Source organism: Rissa tridactyla, chromosome 3, assembly GCF_028500815.1.
Source record: "Rissa tridactyla isolate bRisTri1 chromosome 3, bRisTri1.patW.cur.20221130, whole genome shotgun sequence".
Classification (NCBI taxonomy): Eukaryota; Metazoa; Chordata; class Aves; order Charadriiformes; family Laridae; genus Rissa; species Rissa tridactyla.
The window spans coordinates 97296508-97317305 of NC_071468.1; the positions used below are offsets into that span (position 1 = coordinate 97296508).

Sequence of the window (20798 nt, forward strand, 5' to 3'; positions counted from 1 at the left end):
CTTTAGGTGTTCTCATAAAAGAATTTATTAACTTTTTTTTTTTTGCTTGAGGATCCTAGGAATCATCTTGATCTTTCTAATGTAGCGAATGAAATGGTCATTTTGAAAAGGACAGTTTGTTTGGGTTTTTGACTTTTGATCAGATAATTTATAAGAATATCAGCTATAGTAACTTCATTGATAATCCACAATTAAAAAACTCTGCTCTGTATTCTATGCTTTTAATACTCATAACACCTCCTTACCTTGTTTAAATAACAGTTCTCATTAAGACAAAATATTGTCTTGACTCTAAAAACTGGGTCTCCAGATAGACACTTCATTGTATTGTTTCACATTTAATGAAGGCACCAGCAACTTCTTAATAATACGCATAAGAGTACGACAAAATGATGTTATTAATTGTCTCCTTTGCATTAATATTGACCGTTGCATCTCAGTTGGCAGGCTGCATGAAGCCAGGGTAGGACTGGCTAGTTCTGTAGTGTAGATAATTGCTGTGTTTCAGTGATCTCCACTTGACAAAATGTTCCCTGTGGCCATACAGAATAGTTTTGATAACTCAAAGAGAGTTAGGAAATTCATTAGGGAAAAAAAGGGAATGGAACATGTTTTGTATTTGTGTTTATATTTGAACTGCACGTCAGTTACACCCGTAACAGTTGTACTAGTTAAGAATTTAACCCCGTTCTCCTAATATGAAGTGGAAGGCTCTCCATTTAATGAGCTTTCCAAGCTACAATTGGAGCATAGACAAGGTACTACATACCACTTTGTAGTAGTTCATTGGTAGTAATTTATTCAGAACTTCGTAAATGAAGTCAAGAAAAAAATGAGCAGCTGTGAAACAATTGACATCCAAAATACTTGTTCGTGGGACAGAGTGTTCTACTATGTCCAGTGTCGGTGATTTGGAGACAGTTAATTTGTAATAGAGGCTTATACTTTTATAGAGTAACTACTTAGAGGAAAAGTGAACAAAGCGCTGAGTGGTGGGTGTGCTGTTACTCAGTGGGTATTGCCTCCAGATAGCAAATTGATGCTACCATGTGTAGCAAAAGCAGATATCTTTTGTTGTGCTTAAACACAGATGAGCAAAACATTTTTATTTGTAACCATATTTCCAAAAATGTGTTCTGGGTGCTGTAACTGATAAGAGTCCTGAAATGTGATTTTTCTCACTTTAAGAATGCCTGAATGCCTTTTGATAGTTACAACTATTTTTCTTCCCATTAAAAACGTACAGTAACCTGATTTTTGAATCCTTATTGCTGAAATACTCAGGACTTCCAAATGATAAAGCTTCCTAGTAATAGCCATTTCATTTCACGTGACATGGAAATTATACCCCACAAATCAATTTTAAAGAAAACACTGTGTTTTGATGAGGCCAAGTTTGTCTTTTGTGTGTCAAGCAATACCTGTGCCTTTTAGAATAGAACTATCTAATTGATTCTCCATTGAACGACCTATTTGTTACTTAAGAACAATACCTCTAATCAAATTACAACTATCAATCAAGCTATATTTGAATGATTTAATGCCCGAAATCAATATCAATCAAAACAGGTAAGAGCTGGCATAGTTAATCTTTCGTGTTGTCTGCTGTCCTGCAAAATAGTTGCAAATATATTTATTTGCAGAATTTGCAGAATTTAATTCTGTCTTCGGTGAAAGTAATGTGCAACTTTTAAAGCACAAAGAACCTTCTTTTACTGCAGCTAATGAGGAAATTTTCTCTGCAAACTTTGAAATCATTAACAAATTGTTAACTTTGAATTTTTAGAACCTTATCATCATATTTATGTTGTAAATAAAAACAGATGTTTATCTAATTCATTAATATATATTCTTTACAATCAGATGTAACATAGATTTTGGTCCAGGTTTCTCTTCTGTGTTGTCAATAACAGGTCTTCACAAGAGTATGCAAAAAAGGAAGAACATAATGAAAAGAGGATTCTTGTATCATTTATTATGCCTTTGATCTCATACCTTCTTTCTTAAAAGTGTACTGAACACATATCATCCTGGTGCATTTCATCCCAAACACTGAAGTACCTACTTAGTAGTTTCACACATATGAAAAGGTGTAATTCTAATCCTAAAGCTTAAAGAAATTTATATTCCACATTTGATAATTTGTGGTGGTGTTTCAGCTTGAAGATCCACAGATGATTCTGTCAGCATTAACTAAACCGGGTGGTTTTCCAAGTGGATACATCCTGTGACTTAGAATAAGTCATTTTGCTTTTGCTCAAATAAATTGCGTGAGAAGAACTTGAATATATAACTTCTATTCATAGTGCGATCTGATACAACTGGCAGAAAAAAGCTATGCACAGAAGAAGATTCTTGATTTTTATTTTTATTTAAATAGTTGGAACTGATTTGGCTAAGTTCTTGATTTGCATTCTTCCTTCACATTAACTCTTTTTTTTTGTTCAGATGCACGTGTACAGCAGGGTGGACAGGGCCGGACTGCAGTGAAGATATAAATGAATGTGATTCTGAACCATGCTTAAATGGAGCCACGTGTTATGAATCTGTTAAGCAGGGACAGTTTGTGTGCATTTGTCCTCCATTCTATACTGGGGACTTCTGCCATCAGCGCTTCAGTCCCTGTGAGCTGCCTTACAATCCATGCATAAACAATTCAACGTGCTTGGCACAAGTCGACGGAAATCCAATGTGCATTTGCAAAACTGGTAAGAACTAGTATAGTTAAGCTTTTCTGTTGTCTGTTGTGCTGCAGAAAGTAATGTAATGCTGTCTGCAGTGAAAGTAACAATGTATACCTTTCAAAGCACATAAAATCTTCATTAATTACAGCAGGTCTATCAGTTATGTTAAAAGACTGGTAAGATAGCTGTCAGTTTACCTACTATAAATTTCTTATATTATAGTACTTATTAAATGTATAAATGTTTAGATTCCAGCACTCAGAATTACTATTTCTGAGTCAATTGTTACAACAAGGTAGAGAGAGACATGCACCTGGCCAGCAGAGCTGACAGACTAAATTGACAAAACAGACAGGCAGAAATAGACAAAATATATGCAAATTGTTAAAAGTGCAAAAATTGGAGCAAGTTGGAAATGGTTCCTCTTCCTGCTGAGCGGTCAGGAAGGCCTGGCACATCAGGGGAGTAATCTTCCCCTGCCTAATGGTTAGAGCGGATTGCTCTCCATACGCACAAGCAGCAAAATCACAACAGGTACTGACAGCTTTCCTGGGCCATGGCTTAAAAGACACAATCTCTCCCTCGATGTACAAGAACTGCTAAGGTGGAACAGAGCAACAGTTTAACTGTGCAGAACATCACTATGCAATTCTGCATAGGAATTGAAGAATACATTAACTAATGAAAACTGCAGCGAAGATTTAAGTAGGGAGAGTACAACTACTGAATTTGGAATTTAGGCAGGATTAAGTCATCACTTTTATACCAATAAGTGGCAGGGATGTAGGGGTGTCCTAGGGACCAAGGATAGCAAATACGTTAATTGCAGTGTTACACCACAATAGAATTACTCATTGTTTAGTGAGCTGCAAAGATATAGAGATAATATGTAGAAGTCAGCAGTGTTTATAGCTTGGGTTTTTTGCTATTAAGGTAAAGATTACCACAAGTTTCTGAGTTTAAAAAAAAGTCGCCGGGGAGGTATGCAAGTTGCTTATTGAAGCAGCTTTTAATACAATGTATTGATTTTGAAACATTTGTCAGAAATGATCTGTAGAGAGACATGTAGTTCAAGTCTTTTCTTAACGTTCCTTAGGAAAGTCTTCTTTTCAAAATATTTTTGTTTTGTAACACAAGCAGGTTAAACAGTTTAAAAAAATGTGATGTATACAATTATATGCTGGTATATTCATGGTTGCAAGAATGTTACCAGGTAAGCCGTTATTGAAGAAGTTTAGGAATCACTGCGATAGAACAAGTTTTCCAAGAAGTGTACGGAAAATATATACTTTGCCACTAATTGATACGCAAGGGTTTGATCAAGGCAGTTGGGAGGAGATGGTTTTTTGAGCTATTATGCATATACTCAGCATTGTTTCCTGCCATTAGTTTCTCCTGAAATGCTGTATACTAAATGAAATGAAACAAAGGAGGAACAGACAACTTAGGGCAAATTGTAGAATGTTTTATTGCTTAATTTATCAACATGTTTTTCAGTTCTTAAAGAATTCCATTCTTGTAATTAATAATAGAAATAAAATTTTTGGTATAACAAGAGAAAGTTAGAAAACATGAGCAAAGCTACAGAATATAAATAATGTTGAAATTTTTGTAGCTGAGCCTGGGCAACCATTCATAAATTCCCCAGAAGGTCTACGCGCAAAAGATCCAAAGAGCAACTCAGCTGCATGCTTAAGTGAACTAGAGGGTAAATAAACTAGAGGATGAGCATTAGACCATTCTGTTCTAGATAATGACAAGCACAAAAGTGTCAAGTTTTGTAAAGGCAACCCAAAGTGAATACAGGACAGTTTGGTAAAAATAGTGCAGCTTTCTGAGAACAATGGTATTCCAAGAAAGAACAAATTACTGGAAACGGTACAAACTACGAGAAGGCGTGCAACTACAGAGTGCAAGATCAGCTCTCTGGCTATGACTGTTGAACAACAGCAAGCATACTTAATGATGAAATTGGGGACAAAAGGTAACAGTTATCATGGAGAAATATGAAACCTGGGGAAATACAAGCACATAAATATTACAGAGAATTAATAAGACAAAAAATAAATTTGCCAACATAAACCATAGGCCAGTAGTAGCTAAAGCAAGGCAAGATTTGTAGAAACAGCAGATGTAGTTGTTGCGGACATAAAGACAGGAAGAGAAGGACAAGGTTGTTGAATTTAGAGGGTGTTTAGAATTACTGCTTCTTATAATAGAAGGTAGAAATTAATCTCATTCTTTAAAATTAGATGTAGATCTTTCTTCATTAGTCCAAGTAGTATCCTCAGCTCAGGATGTTTATGCAGTCTCCTTATTACAATACAAGCAATATTCTGCTTACCTTTAGTTTGTGATGGGAAAATTCTCAAGAAATATATATGTAAATACATTATATATTGCATATATATATACACACATAGAGTGAAAGAGAGAGTGTTAATACCAAAGCTTTACCTACCCTGTTCGAAAATAGGTTATTTGGTGAGCATTTGTGTAGTTCAATAGCATTTTAATGAGTTAGGAAACTCAAAAGGGAAATAAATCAATGAAATAATGTATTTGTTATTGAAGCAAGTACACCAGAAAGTCTTTATTAATTTGACCAGATGTAGATCCCCTCAGTATTACATTGAGGAGGTATATGTAAAGGTATACACAGTATACATTGAGGAGGTCCCCCTGTGCTCCATTTACAGTCAATGATGAGAAAGAGACAGTTTTCTGAGGTAATTCATTTCACCCGAGAGCAGACATACAAAGTCAAGTGGCTAATGCTGTAGAAATACTTATGTCGCTCTGCTGACTATATAGGCAGCTTAGGACAATTTGTTCAGATGGTAGTTGGGCTGAATTCTTTACCAGTTGTCTGTTGACTGGATTATTATTTCTGTAGAGATTTTTTTTTTTATCTGTATAGTTCTGGGAAGCACACAGTTCTAGAGAGTAGTAAAAGAGAAGAATGGAGAGCAGCAGTTTGTGTCATTATAGCTTTGTCTTCTTATTTGTGCTCATTGTATCTTTGAATATACAAAGCCAGAAGCTGGGAGGCTGAAAAACTGGTTTATGCAAGAGGAATTGCAAGGGTCGTAAGGTTATAACGAGCAGTTTTAGGATGTAGGGAAATTACGTGTCTTGTTCCAGGGAAAGGTGTCAATGAGGTCTTAAGGAGAGTACCGTGCCATCTCTAAGGAGAACCAATAGTTACACTTGGAATTAGCCATCCTATTTTTTCTTTATCCTCCAAGTACCCTTTCCAAAAGCAAGATGCTTCAAGGTAATTTCTGAAGTCGTTGTTTTAAACAGCTCTTTCCAGGACTTTCTGACCCCTTTTATCAGACTACTGTCAATAACTCTTTCCCGTGACACCTTCTTTTTTAATACCCTTTGTCCTAGCATGCTAATAATTATTTTTTATTTAGTCTATATCATCTTACAAGCTGAAGTTTGAACTGAGACAAAATATTTCTCAGCCCATGTCTCAAAGAAGACTAAGTCAAAGTTATTATAATGCACAAAATTTATAATATCAAGCAGAAATAATAAGTAGATGCTAAAGAACAGAAGTTGTATGAATTGGAGATTGCCATTGTCAGATTTTTGAGCCCTACAGTGCCAGGGTTTTTTTTCGGGCACACGCACACATAATTCACAAAGGCAGATAGCCTTTTTACCACGTCTAACATTTCACACACCTTTGACTTTGATACGTGTATCTACCTATGTTATACTGATTAACCTAAATACCTATGCTAATCGTCATGGGGCTATTGTGATATCTCTGCTGCTTGCAAACATTGGTTCATAAATCGTTCACAGTAAGGAGACAAATGAAATCCATGATACTCTGCTGATGAGTAAAACAGTAGAGAGCTTATGGGGAAAGAATCCTGTTAGTCCTCTGTGCTGGCTGCAGAGTTAAGTAATATTTCTCTGCAATGGAATAAGGAGACAAAAATGACCGTAACTGTAACAGCAGATGTGTAGCTTCTACTCTCTGCATATTCCTGTGAACACTTCGTAGCTCACAGAATTCCCATAGAGTTGAGACATGCAGTAGCCATTTCCCATATTTCAGAGGAACAGAATGAACGATAAGATCTGTCCCATCTTAAGTAACAGCATTTAATGCTTCATCCATTGACAGCAAAACTATCACAGGATGTTGGAATTTTTGTATACTAAAATGAATATATCATTCTGCCTGCACATAATTTCCAAGCAAATTTGAGTCACGCCCACTAGTGGTAATGTGGAATATGAGAAAACTAGGGTTTGAGATTAGATGAGTTGCTTTTGCGACACTCTCCATAGAACACAGGTATTTTTAGACCTCATATTGTTAAAGCCACTTTTGTGCTACCTGAACTGTTGAAAATATATAGAAATAAAAGTAAATTGTCTAACACAAAGAATTGCAATGATTTTCAATTTGTTTTTCATCTCCCTTACTTTCTGAAAGTCTTTAAATTGCTATATGTTACTATGAATATGGTTAACATTTTTGAGATGAATTACACTTCCTCAAAAAACCCTAACACGTTTTCCCTAAAATGACAAATAAATGTTTCAAATGAAGTAGCATCCCTATAATTTTTTTAAAAAATGTAGATAAGCAGTAATATCAATGAGATTATGTTTATGTCTTCATTTTCTCTAATGTGGCAGGAAAAATACTGTAAAATATGTTTGACAAATAAAAAAAGCCACTAGTTTCTTGAATTCAATATTGGAAATTTTGAGCAGGTATCTAATGGAATTCTGTATTTGCAAGGGACAATGTGTGCCACTTGCTCTTCCCCATTGTTTAGATGCATTTTTTCATTTAGAAGTTCAGAATTGTTTGAATTGAGTTCAGAAAAAATTTGGGTTTTACGCATAAAAAGCACTAAGGTCAAAAACTGCATTTTTAATGTATCAATTGTGTTTGACATGTGGAGAAGCTACCTTGTAAAGTATATGGCTGGAGAGTTACGTCAAATCATTTACATGTGCTATTGATTTACAGTTTGGATCTTAAGTTTGACTGATTTGCAGTAGCAAAGGCAGCAAGTAGTTGCATTTAAATGTGCATATTACTTTCCTACACATAGTACTAAATATTGTTAGAGTAACAATACATTGCAGCACCATGCATATTTTCAGGCTTTCCAGTAATGTACCACTTTACAAAATAGTTTGCTCAAAATAAAAATTATTGTGTTTTATAGTTGAAACAAATTAATTGTATTCACAGTATAAACTGCAAATTGTTTTGTTGGCTGCATTAAGTGAATGCTTTTTTGCATACTGCAAATTTCTTTGCAACTGAAAAATGTTTGTTTCAGAAGTATATCCAATGTGTTAAAGATTTTAAGTCACTTTTCCCCCGTTGTCTTTTTTCTTTTCTCTTGCAACACATGAAATAATTTGCAAACATGTTTATATTCCGGTAAAAATTGCATCCATACATTAATTTTAGTTTAAGTATCCCAAAAGATCACAGCAATGTGTGGCAGCAGTTGTAGCTTATACAAAATAACTTAATTTATTACATTACCCTTTAAATTGTGCTTGGCTATCATGTAAAATGCAAGAATGAGGGGAGCCCATGCATGTCAGACCCGTGAGGTATCTCATAGCTTCAACAAGCAGTATGTAAATCAGCTACCAAGGTAATTCTTTCCTTAAACCGGTTCCACTTAGGTATGAGCATTTTAATTATTCTTTCGGATCTGAAAATAGTATGATTGATGTCTGTCCAAGCGTATTCATGAAATAAATATTTTACAAATATTGTAATCCTAACATTGCAGTATACGTTTCGAGGTTTGACCTCTCCTGTTTGTACGAGTGATGTGCACAGTGTTACACTTCATTTTCCTAATTTACTCTGAGAACATATATCATGAGTGAATTAAAATTGGCTTATTAGCATATGCTTTTATTGAAACATCCTTTGTACAAGCATCATAAATTATAAATATATTACAGCCCAGACATGCTGTATATTAGCAGTATTATTTAACTTTATTTAATTCATTATTTCGTAACATAATTTCATAACGCTTCTAATATTTTTCAGGTCCTTTTAAGCAGATTAGAGTGTTTCTGATTAACCATTTTAGCTGAAACCAGGAGTTTTTGTTGAAATCTGTAAAAATTACTAGAAACCTTAAAAATTCCTTAGAAAAAGTTGCTGCATGAGTTCGAAAGTTTTCATTGTGGATCAAAAAGTCATCTAAATAGTTCTATGTAATTTTGAACAGTCCATGTCATTAAGAAAAAAATGATTGACTTTTTTAATAAAAAAAGGACTAAGCTAATTTATGTCAGTTAAAAAAGACAGTATTCAATAGTAAATTGAAGAGTAAATTGAGCACATAGATTGCTCATTTCATAATGTATGTATATTTCATATATTTCATAATGTATATTTCCAGTAAAATTTTGTGATGAAAATGGTATTTTTCTCCATTTGTAGGAATAATAGATAAAGTAGCATGCCTGCTGTATGTTTATTTATTTTATGTCTTTTCAAGGTAGCTATATTTTGCTGTGGGCTAGAAAGATGTGTACTGCTGCAATCAAAAATGTGTCTAAATGGTGCTTTATGCATTCATTTCAGTACTATTTACTTCAAAAAGACTATAAAACATCCATAACCAAGTGGGGATGACAGGCAGAAGCAGAATGATGAATGCCCTCCATTTTCCTTTTTCTGTATTTTAATCTGACAACTGTGGTACTTCTTTAAAAAAAGATGCTTGCTCAAATATTATATAGTATCACAAAAGAATAAGAAGCTATTCTATATAAGTTTTGTTAGTATTTTTTTAAGTTTTACTTTATGTTAGCTTCACACCCTTCTCTGATTATCTTATAAAACTAAAAACTGTCTATATATCTTTGAATTATTTATAATGCCATACAGGTTTACTTTTTCTTTCAGTGTACTACTTTTCAGTGAAGTCCCATTTCCCCTGTGCATTGACATAGCCTTCTACTCTGTAACAAAACTTATTTTCAGAAATGTCAAACATTACAAATAAATGAGAAGCCACAGACGAGGCAGTTGATTACAAATGGTCCTGTGGTCCTGGTCTCTCACATTCTCTATGCTCTCCAATTTCTTAATCAAACCAGACTTAGAGAAACATGTGATCATCTTTTCTGCTCGTATTCAGTGGCAGTGGGGTGGCATCTGTCAAAACAACAGCTCCTGATTATTTTGTGGGGGTGTATGTGCGTGCGTCAGTGACTGCTGACTCCTTGATGTAATCAAGTCTAGCACTAAACATTCAACTAGCATCCCACAGCCCTAGTTATAGTCCTTTTGCCTTTCTTTTTTCCTTAATCAAACTTCAGGCTCAAGTTGCAGTATTAAGATGCAGATTACATGCGTTACAGATAAGAAAAGTATTTGGATCCCTCACTGGTTCTGGCCCATTTACAAATAATACTCTAAACCATTCAGAATATAACAGTTGCCTGTGCTGAGGAAGCTACTTCAACGCGATACACTGGGACAGAGAATTTTTGTGCCCTATAATGGCAATTCTTTTGCAAAGTTTTTGTGAAACATCATGCAAATAGGAAATAAATGAGGGTAGCACTTCAGACTCAACATGGTTCTGAAAAAAAAAGTAGTTCAGGTGACTATAATGGAAGGGTTACTTTGAGATACATTACAGGCTTTATTTTCCAGCTTTGTGTAGCAGACACTGCTGTGAAACCTTCAGCAAATATTCAGGACTCATTTCTGTCAAGTCTAGCCAGGAAAGTTGTTGAACAGAAAAAATCCTGGTAAGAAGAAAATACCAACTGCTTTGATGTGGGCTGATGCTTAGATCATACACTGGAGTGCCAGCAGAGATTTATCTCTACAGTTTTCCTTACAACTCTGACCAAGCCACTTAATTTTTCCAATAATGATTTTCTCTAGCTAAAACTGAGCCATGCTTTTCTAACTGTGATCTTTCATGATTTCCCCACTTTCATGAAGTACTTTGAAAACCACAAATAAATAATATAGCAATAAAAGTCATTACTATCCTTATTTCGGTGTCTAAAAAAGTACCGATAACAATTTTTACTTGTTTTAATAGAGAATCCAGTACAGTCTTCATCATATTTATAATAATATACACTGAACTTCAGTGGATGTTTTTATACTTGTTTTAATTTAATTTTGATATTTAAATGGTGTTCAGAAGCACTTTGGTGAATGCCATTAATGCACTTCAGTCACTCTGCTGTCAGGGGTGGTGTGTATTGTAGTCAGTACAGTGCAAACAGTTTGTTCATTGGAATGGGTTCATTACTACATCAGCTGAAACCTATATATTGAATTTGTGCAAAAGTCAACTAAGTAGCTGTAGTTTATCCACCATATATCACTTTAACGCAACTTTATATTTAGTAGAACACTTACTTATGTGAATGTTGTAAGATGTAGTATGCTGCCTAAGAGCAGAAGTAGTATTCTTATATCACTGCAAAATCTCTTCTTTCTCTTTAGCACATATTCTGGGACGTTTACACAGGTAAATGTAATGTATTATGCAAGTAATGTACTCTGCAGATAAGATCTTGATACCATTTGTTCTTCACTTAAATATTAAAAACAGTTAAATGTTTTTTCTCATCTGCTGACTGCTTTGAATAACAGTGGTCTCTCTAACATCAATTATGCTCTGTAATATATTAATTATTGAATTAGCTTTTAGTTTCTGATACTGCCCCGTACTCCCCAAGAAAGCCATTTCAGTCCTTTAAAATGGGTTACTTTTGCCCAGTACATTTAGCCAGGTGCTCCATCCAAATCTCTGGTTCATGAAAGTCTGCCAAGACTTCTTATACTCTCTGGAAGTGAACTTACCGAAGCTAAGGAACAAAAATAATTGGAGAAAGTTCTTCTAGGATTGCATCTACTTGCTGCCCCTGATCTCAGAGTCAAGGAGCAGGGAGGGCTGGCTGCTCCAGAAGTGAAGGTAAGCCAGGAGTTTTATCAAGGCTGCCAGGGCAGCCAACTCGCTGTCGAGGGTCCTGTCTGACAGTATCGGAATGAGGCAAGCAGGGCAGGGCCAATGATGGTGTCCAGGATCAGCACAGCATGCCAGATCACCAGTCAAGTCTACAGGGAATGGGGCAGGTCCAAGGTCAAGCCAGAGAGCTAGTCTGCAGGCCGAAGTCAGCATCCAGATAAACAGGTGCATGGCTAGGCATGCATGTGGCTGCAGTGCAGGTCAGTGAGATACTAAGGGCAAAGGGCCTCAGCCTAGATGCTCCCAAGAGAAGGGGTAGTCACCACTGATGCTTCTCTCAGCTCTTTCTTGAACAGCTTCGGGGGCAGCAGAGGTTTCTCAGGTCTCCCTCTTGCATTGTCCTGAGTTGGTCCTGAGCTCAGACAGCCTCCAAGAGGATCTGTGACCCTTACATTCATATTATGTAGTAGAATTCACTCATTCACAGTTAATACAATCTGTGTTTCAGGATTTGAAGGTACTTACTGTGAAGTTAACAGTGATGAGTGCATCTCCCATCCGTGCCAGAATGAAGGTCTCTGTGTGGATGGGGTTAACCATTACAGGTGAGGAAAATTATTTGAATAACAGATATTCAGTGTGATACATGGATGTTTTTCATCTAGCTATTCTTTTGGTATTTTGGCTGTATTGTGTTTTCTGTTCTTCATTGATGTAATACGCCTTTTTTTGTGATGCATTTGACACATTACGCTGTTACATTACACTCACAATCTTTTTGTGGGCAAAAAGACGTACATGGACACCATACGTGTGAACCCAAGAATCTATTGTAGGGCTTTAAAATCTTAAAAATCTAATCAAAGTATAACAAACAGCTGTTATTAGTCCAGTTACAATAATACTAAATTGAAATTAATAGCAAACAGCTTCATGGACAATGTAGTTATATTCGTTAATAAGAAATCTTACAATTATCTAGCTCTTGTCTCGTCCCTCACAATGTCTGTCTGGGTTCTGTGATCAGTGATTTCTGTCTTCCTCAAGAAGAAGTGGCAGTGTTACTACAAGTCCACGGTGTCTGGAAGTCTTTGCCAGGAGAATTGTGATGTTTAACGTGGGGCTTTTCTCATCTTCAGTCTCAGGCCTGCTTGAAGCTATTTTTGTGTGTTTCCTTATCATGATTGACTTCCTTTGTACAGTTTACCAGCTTCCCCAGCCACCATGGACACAGAAGGCTATTGTTTGTAACCCTATGATTATCCCAGTGTGTTGCACCCTCACCATAGGTGCTTTTCCCAGAGCTAAAGCTAAAACATGAGAAGCAGCAGTCAGCTGGCTCCAGGGCAGGGATCAAAACAAGTGAAAATCGGCTCAGGCCAAGGCAAGTTCTGAGCCCTTGCACAGTGGGGTCAGCACAAAGCCTGTGGCCTTCAACAAATAAGGCAAAAATGGTCTGCAGTCACTGTACTTATGAAGCTTGTGTAAGTACTGCACTTTGCAATGATCACAAAAAAATCAAACATAATTTTGCAATGACCTAATTCGTACCTCTCAAAATCTGCTTTTTCCAGAATCTTTTTATATTAAACTAAAAACTAAAAAAATTAAACATCCTTTTTGCTAGGTGCTCCTGTCAACATGGCTTTACTGGGACACTATGTGAAGTAGAGATTAATGAATGCTTATCAAGACCCTGCAAAAACAATGGAACTTGCACGGATCTCATAAACAGGTTAGTTACTACTAAATGAAGAGCAATTCCCTGATTTCCTTATGCATAAAGTCTACTTGCTGCCATGAGGTTTGGATGGAACCTTCAGCATATGACAAGAATTCAGTATTAAAATGAGGTAGGCAAATAAATGCCACTGACTCAGCTATTTGTTTGTTATGTGACTTTAGAGGAAAATAGAAGGGAAACTGTATTCAGCACAACTTGTTCTTTTCCTCCTTACCTTTTGTATTTTTTTACTTTTTATTTGAAATAAGAGTGAAATAGAGGAAAATTGATCTTCAGTTAGATTGCTACATCTCTCTTTTCAGCTTCCAACGATGACCTTTTCTAGTGTAAACGTTTACAAGGAGTGTAAGCAAGAGAAAAATATGTATCTTGTGTTTGTTCCACAACACTCTACAGTTATTCAGGGACTCGTGTCAAAAGAACACTGGCCCTTAAGTCATTTCTTATGCCGTCAGCTAAAATTATTTTGCACGATTTTTCTCCTAATCTAAAAAAGAATAAATCACTCTGCTTGCTTCAGAAACATGGAAATGAGCAAAATCCATTAATTATTTTCATATGGATGATGATTAGGGACACCAGCTGGACATCAGGTTATACTTATGGCTTCAGAATATTGGAACAGATATATTGCTAACTTCTGTCGACTTATCTAATTTCCCCTTTTTTGAAGATTCATCTGTAGTTGTGCACCCGGATACTATGGGTCTCTGTGTGAGATGGATGTAAATGAGTGCGAAACTTTGCCTTGCTTGCATGGAGGAAGCTGCATCAACAGGCTTGGAGGCTATCAGTGTTTCTGTCCCCCTGGATTCACAGGTATGGTCCACTTTCTACCACAGTGGAGAAGGCTATTTCACAGGATTTACACGCTTTTAATTTTATAGCAATGGCAGGGAAACTTTCCACTAGACCAGGTTGCTCGAGGCCCCATCCAGCCTGGCCTTGAACACTTCCAGAAATAGGGCATCCACAGCTTCTCTGGGCAACCTGTTCCAGTGTCTCACCACCCTCAGAGTAAAGAATTACTTCCTAATATCCAATCTAAATCTCCCCTCTTTCAGTTTAAACCTTTACCTCTCATCCTATTGCTACACTCCCTCATAAAGAGTCCCCCCCCATCTATCATGTAGGCCCCCTTTAGGTACTGAAACATGTCATGGTTGTCCATGTAGTGGAAACTCAAGAAGAGCTCCCCAGAGCCTTCTCTTTTCCAGGCTGAAAAATGCCAACTCTCTCAGCCTGTCTTCCTAGGAGGGGTGCTCCAGCCCTCTGATCATCTTTGTGGCCTGCCTCTGGACTCGCTCCAACAGGTCCACGTCCTTCTTTTGTTGGGGGCTCCAGAGCTGGATGCAATACTTCAGGTACTCTCGTGAGAGCAGAGTAGAGGCACGGATTCACCTCCCCAACCTGCTGGCCACACTACTTTTGATGTAGCCCAGGATGCAGCCCAACCTGTATTTGTGCTTGGAATTGCCCCAACCCACATGCAGGACTTTGGATTTGGCCTTTGAACTTTGCATTTGGCCATGTTGAAGTTCATGAGGTTTGCATGGGTCCACCTCTCAAGCTTGTCCAAGTCCCTCTGTATGGCATCCCTTCCCTACAGCATGTCAACTGTGCTACACAGCTTGGTGTTATTGGCAAACCTGCTGAGGGTGCACTCAATCCCACTGTCCATGTCACCAGCAAAGATGTTGAACAGCACCGGTCCCAGTACCAATCCCTGAGGAATGCCACTCATCACTGGTCTCCACTTGGACATCGAGCTGTTGACCGCAGCTCTTTGAGTGCGGCCATCCAGCAAATTTGTCGTCCACCAAATGGTCCATCCATCAAATCCATGTCCAGGTATCATAGAATCATGTAGGTAGATGATGTCAGTGGCTCTTCACCACCATCATAGAAGGCCACCAGATTTTTCAGGCATGACTTGCCCTTAGCGAAGCCATGTTGGCTGTCACCAATCACCTCCTTATTTTCCATATGCCTTAGCATAGCTTCCAGGAGCATCTCCTCCATGATCTTGCCAGGCACAATGGTGAGACTGAGCGGTCTGTAGTTCCCCAGGTCTTCCCTTTTTCCCTTTTTAAAAACGGGGGTTCTGTTTCCCCTTTTCCAGTCAGCAGGAGTTTCACCAGACTCCCATGACTTCTCAAATATAGAATCATAGAATCATCTAGGTTGGAAGGTACCTTTAAAATCATCAAGTCAAACGATTAACCTAACACTGACAAAGCCACCACTAAACCGTATCTCTAAGCACTATGTCTACCCGTCTTTTAAATACCCCCAGGAATGGTGATTCAAGCACTTCTGTGGGCAGCCTGTTCCATTGTTTGATAACCCTTTCAGTGAAGAGTTTTTTCCTAATATTCAATCTAAACCTCCCCTGGCACAACCTGAGGCTCTTCCCTCTCGTCCCATCGCTTGTTACATGGGAGAAGAGACCAACCCCCACCTCGCTACAACCTCCTTTCAGGTAGCTGTAAAGAGTGATAAGGTCTCCCCTCAGCCTCCTTTTCTCCTGACTAAACAACCCCAGTTGCCTCTGCTGCTCCTTATAAGGCTGGTGCTCTGGTTGCCTCACCAGCTTCACTGCCCTTTTCTTAACACACTCCAAAATCTCAGTGTCTGTCTTGTAGGGAGGAGCCCAAAACTGAAAACAGTATTTGAGGTGCATCCTCACCAGTACTGTGTACAGGGGGATGATCACTTCTTCTCAGAAGAGAGTCACCTACCACTGTCACCTGTTGCCTTTTTTCAGTTGTGCTGGTTGTTATACGAGTGACGAGTGGTGTTCCCCAGGGGTCAGTACTGGGTCCAGTCCTCTTCAATATATTCATCAATGACCTGGATGAGGGGATAAGAGTGCACCCTCAGCAAGTTTGCCGATGATGCAAAGCTGGTGGCGGGGGGCTGACACATCGGAAGGCTGTGCCGCCATCCAGAGAGACCTAGACAGCCTAGAGAGTTGGGCAAAGAGGAACCTTATGAAATTCAACAAGGGCAAGTGTAGGGTGCTGCGCCTGGGGAGGAATAACCCCATGCACCAGTACAGGTTGGGGGCTGACCTGCTGGAGAGCAGCTCAGCTGAAAAAGACCTGGGAGTCCTGGTGGACAACAGGATGACCATGAGCCAGCAATGTGCCCTTATGGCCAAAAAGGCCAGTGGCATCCTGGGGTGCATCAAGAAGAGTGTGGCCAGCAGCTCGAGGGAGGTCATCCTTCCCCTCTACTCTGCCTTGATGAGGCCGCACCTGGAGTATTGTGTCCAGTTCTGGGCTCCCCGGTTCAAGAGGGACAGGCAACTGCTGGAGAGGGTGCAGCAGAGAGCTACCAAGATGATTAGGGGACTGGAACACCTCTCTTGTGAAGAAAGACTGAGGGATTTGGGTCTCTTCAGTCTGGAAAAAAGACGGCTGAGGGGGGATCTTATCAACACTTATAAATACTCAAAGGGTGGGTGTCAGGAGGATGGGGCCAGGCTCTTTTCAGTGGAGCCCGGGGACAGGACAGGAGGCAATGGGCACAAACTTGAGCATAGGAAGTTCCACCTAAACATGAGGAGGAACTTCTTTCCTTTGAGGGTGGCAGAGCCCTGGCACAGGCTGCCCAGAGAGGTGGTGGAGTCTCCGTCTCTGGAGACATTCCAAACCCGCCTGGACGCATTCCTGTGTAACCTGCTCTAGGTGACCCTGCTCTGGCAGGGGGGTTGGACTAGATGATCTCCGAAGTTCCCTTCCAACCCCTACCATTCTATGATTCTGTGACTATTTTTCTCTATACGATTCCAACATCCCTTGATTTCACACGTTACTATAAATACAGGAAATTTGGTCATAATCTAAGGAAATCAAAGGCTATGTCACATTCAATTTTGGCTTGGTAGGTTACTAGACCTTTGTTAGAGAATCTGAAGATACAGTGCAAACAAGTGGAACTCTTATGACTTTGGAATTATAAATTAAATGGAACATAAGCAGCAATTTAAAATTAAAAGCAAAATAAGGAAATATAATCAATGAGTATAGCTATATCTTCATTATCACAAATCAATGTGATGTTGCATTCTGAGTCTGCACTGGTTCACAGCTATGTAAGGAATAAAACAAGACAAAAATAAGTATATATATATTCCACTAGTTTGATATTAAAAACCTGCTAATTAAAACACTAATAGTAGTTTCTTTTCAGCTGTGCATTATAACATCTTAAAAGGAATAATTAATTAAACGTAATATATTATGATCCCTTACCCTCAAGGTCATTTTCATGATTGAGGGGTTAATAAATTCTTCTTACCAGCTGAATTTCTTCTTGCCATCTTATTATCTAAACAACCTTACGTTAAAGTATAATCCAGATGATTCAGACATGCCTCAAGTGAAATATTTTTCATGTTCATGAAAAATTTATTTTATATTCAAGTATAAACCATAAGTTTCTGGATCACTAAGTCTGCTGCAAAATGAGTTTAATAAGAATACAAGGTTTTTTTTATGGTAGAATTTTGTTTGATAATTCCTAATTGCTTCATTTGAAAGGATTCTAGGATTACCAAGTCATTACTTCCTTAACTGACAGACTTCGTAATTCTTAAGTCTTTATTTTCCGATTTTCTTTGCTTGACGTTAACTAAATAATTCTAAGATCTCTTGGAATTACTAGAAGTTTTTTCCTAAAAGGTTGACCTTGGCCAGCTGCCAGCTGCTCACCCAGCTACTCTTTCAGTCCCTCCTCATCAACAGGACAGGAGCAGAAAATAAAGGTGAAAAAACTCATGCTTTGAGATAAAGACAGGGGTATCGCTTATCAGTTATCATCACCAGCAAAACAGACTTGACTTGTGGAAAATCATTATATGTTATTGACAATTAAAATAGATTTTTTGGATGGTAAGAAACAAAGACAAAATATAAACAACACTTTTCGCTTCATCCCTGCCCCCACGCCCCTTCACTGGCTCAACTTCATTCCCAGCTCTTCTGCTTCTCACCCTGAGTGGCACAGGGAAATGGGGAATGGGAGGTTATGGTCAATCCGTGAGCTCCTCTCTACTGCTCCCTCCACTTCACACTTTTCCCCTGCTCCTGCATGGGTCCTCTAACCAGGCTGTAGTCCTTCAAGATACACCTGCTTCAGCATGGGCTCTCCATGGGCCACAGTTCCTTCAGGAAATAACCACCTGCTCTGGCGTGGGGTCCTCCGTGGGCTACAGCATGGATATCCTGCTTGTGCTGGGGATGCTTTCCACAGGCTGCAGAGGAATACCTGCTCCACTATGGTCTCTGCCATGGGCTGCAGGGGAATCTCTGCTCCAGCACCTGGAGCACCCCCGTCACTCCTTCTCTGACCCTGGTGCTCACAGGATTGTTTCTCACTTCCCCTTCCTCACCTTGCCTGTGCAGTGTTTTGCCCTTTCTTAAATACGTTTTCACAGAGGCATCACCATCTTGGCTGAGGGGCTCAGCTGTGTCTTACAGTGGGTCCGTTGGAGCCACCTGGAACTGTCTGTGTCCAGCATGAGGCATCCCCTAGTCTCTTCTCACAGAAGCTGCCTTGCAGCTCCCCACCTCCCCCCCCGCCAACACCTTGACACCTCCACCCAATACTAAAAGTAAGATTTCATTGCCTAAAATAGGATGTGTTAAACTGAGGTATATAAATTCAAAATGCTGATTCCAACTACCAATTATTGGACATCTGATTCAAAAGATGCCTAAAAATGACTAAGTATCATGAAATCACTTTTTGCTGTGAAGGTTCAGTCGTCATTTCTGCAGAGCAGTAATTATTCCTTAATTCTAAATAGCTATTCTCTTAATCTCAGATCTACCCTTACAGTCGTATCTTCTCTATGAGATCAGTACAAACTGACATTTGAAAGTGACTAAGGGTGCACTTAAGTTGTATGTTAAACCAAGTCAAAACGTTGGCTTAAATAACTCATCTTCTATTTTATCTTTAATGCCAGCTCTGAGCCCCAGCCTTCCTTATCCTGGGCCTCATAACCTGCTGTTCATCTTGTCTACGTGACAATAAAAATTCTGCTCTGCTTTTTATACAGTGGGCTGACCTAACAAAAAACTCCCACAGGATCTAATCAATGAAACGGGAGAGAAGTTTTCTTTATCTTCTTGACATTCCCAGCTACTTCTGCAGCTTCGTACTGCCAGCCGACTCTGGCAGTGATTGCATTTGCACTCGTCAAACCTCTGTGTGTATTCCTTGTTATTGATATCCAGAGGAAGAAGAACAACAAGACTAACTGAAGTGACTATTTTATTTAGAGTCAAAGGGGTGGAATCTCATGCTACACTCCCTGAGATGTCAAAGCAGCTTACATTTCAAGAGAGGCCAAAATTGATTGGCACGCCAAGAAAAAATTTAACATGTATGTTGATAGAACTGAGTTTCTGTACTTAATGTCAAGGTAGTGGTGTCTGTCTTTTAGTTTAATGATCAGAGCATTCACATAAGTTTTGGGAATTTTAGGTTCAGCGAACACACCGTCATGAAGGGACAAATTTACTTCATAAGAAGTGCTGTAATGTCCATTATATATGTCCGTTATAAGTTAGCCTGATTTGTAAGGAAAAGAGGGGGCACTTTCACTGTACTTGTTGAGCTTCAGCAGTATTCAGCAAAGACTTCCTGGGCCAGAAAGAACCTAGAACAGTGATGTGTAACCTTATCGAGTATTTGGCTTGAAGTGCAAAGTCCAGACTGCTATTTCCCTTTCCCTCTCCTGAGAGCCAAGGTCGGGGCATAAACATTCTTTTTTCTCTCAGTGACTTACTGTCTACTAACTAGAGCCTTGAGCCATAATTTAACCAATTAAATCTTAGGCTGGTAGCACCTTTGTTCCAATTACTTCCCATCCTTGTTCAAGGAAGAGAGTGGTCAAGAAGGCATTTCAGAAGGCCAGTAAGGATGAATAGGAAACACCTGACTGAGCACACATTTGGTGGAAGGAGCAGGGATGGGCTACTTAGGAGGAATATGAAGCCATTGCCCAGGTGTGCAGAGTTGAAATTAAGAAAGGAAAAGCTCAGCTAGAGCTGAGAATAGACAAGGATGTGCAAAGCCACAAGAAGGCCTTCTATTTCTACAATGTCAGCAAAAGGAAGGACAATAAAAAAGTTCTCAGTGGGGAGTGGGGCTGAGTGACAAAAAGACATGGAAGAGTCTGAGGTACTTAATGTTGCCTTTTTTTTAGGGTTTCCTACTGAAGTCCAGTCTCAAGCCTCCCAGGTTTCTGAGCCTAATGGCAGAGTTGAGGATACTCCTCTTTTAAACAAGCCTCGTGGTAGCCTATGATCTATAAACCACGACTCTCCAACCCAACCAGCCAGCCAGCTTTCTAGCCATCCAGTTGTGCGCCCTTCCAGACTCTTAATG

At 38.8% G+C, this 20798-nt stretch overlaps 1 protein-coding gene across 1 annotated transcript in view; it reads left to right on the forward strand.

Moving 5' to 3' along the window:
• Positions 1 to 20798, forward strand: part of EYS (eyes shut homolog) — an 874211-nt gene that overhangs the window by 357054 nt on the left and 496359 nt on the right. The window contains exons 23-26 of the mRNA XM_054197017.1: positions 2449 to 2708; positions 12159 to 12255; positions 13278 to 13385; positions 14068 to 14213. Of these exons, the coding sequence (XP_054052992.1) occupies positions 2449 to 2708; positions 12159 to 12255; positions 13278 to 13385; positions 14068 to 14213 (611 nt within the window). The remainder of the gene's footprint in view (positions 1 to 2448; positions 2709 to 12158; positions 12256 to 13277; positions 13386 to 14067; positions 14214 to 20798) is intronic.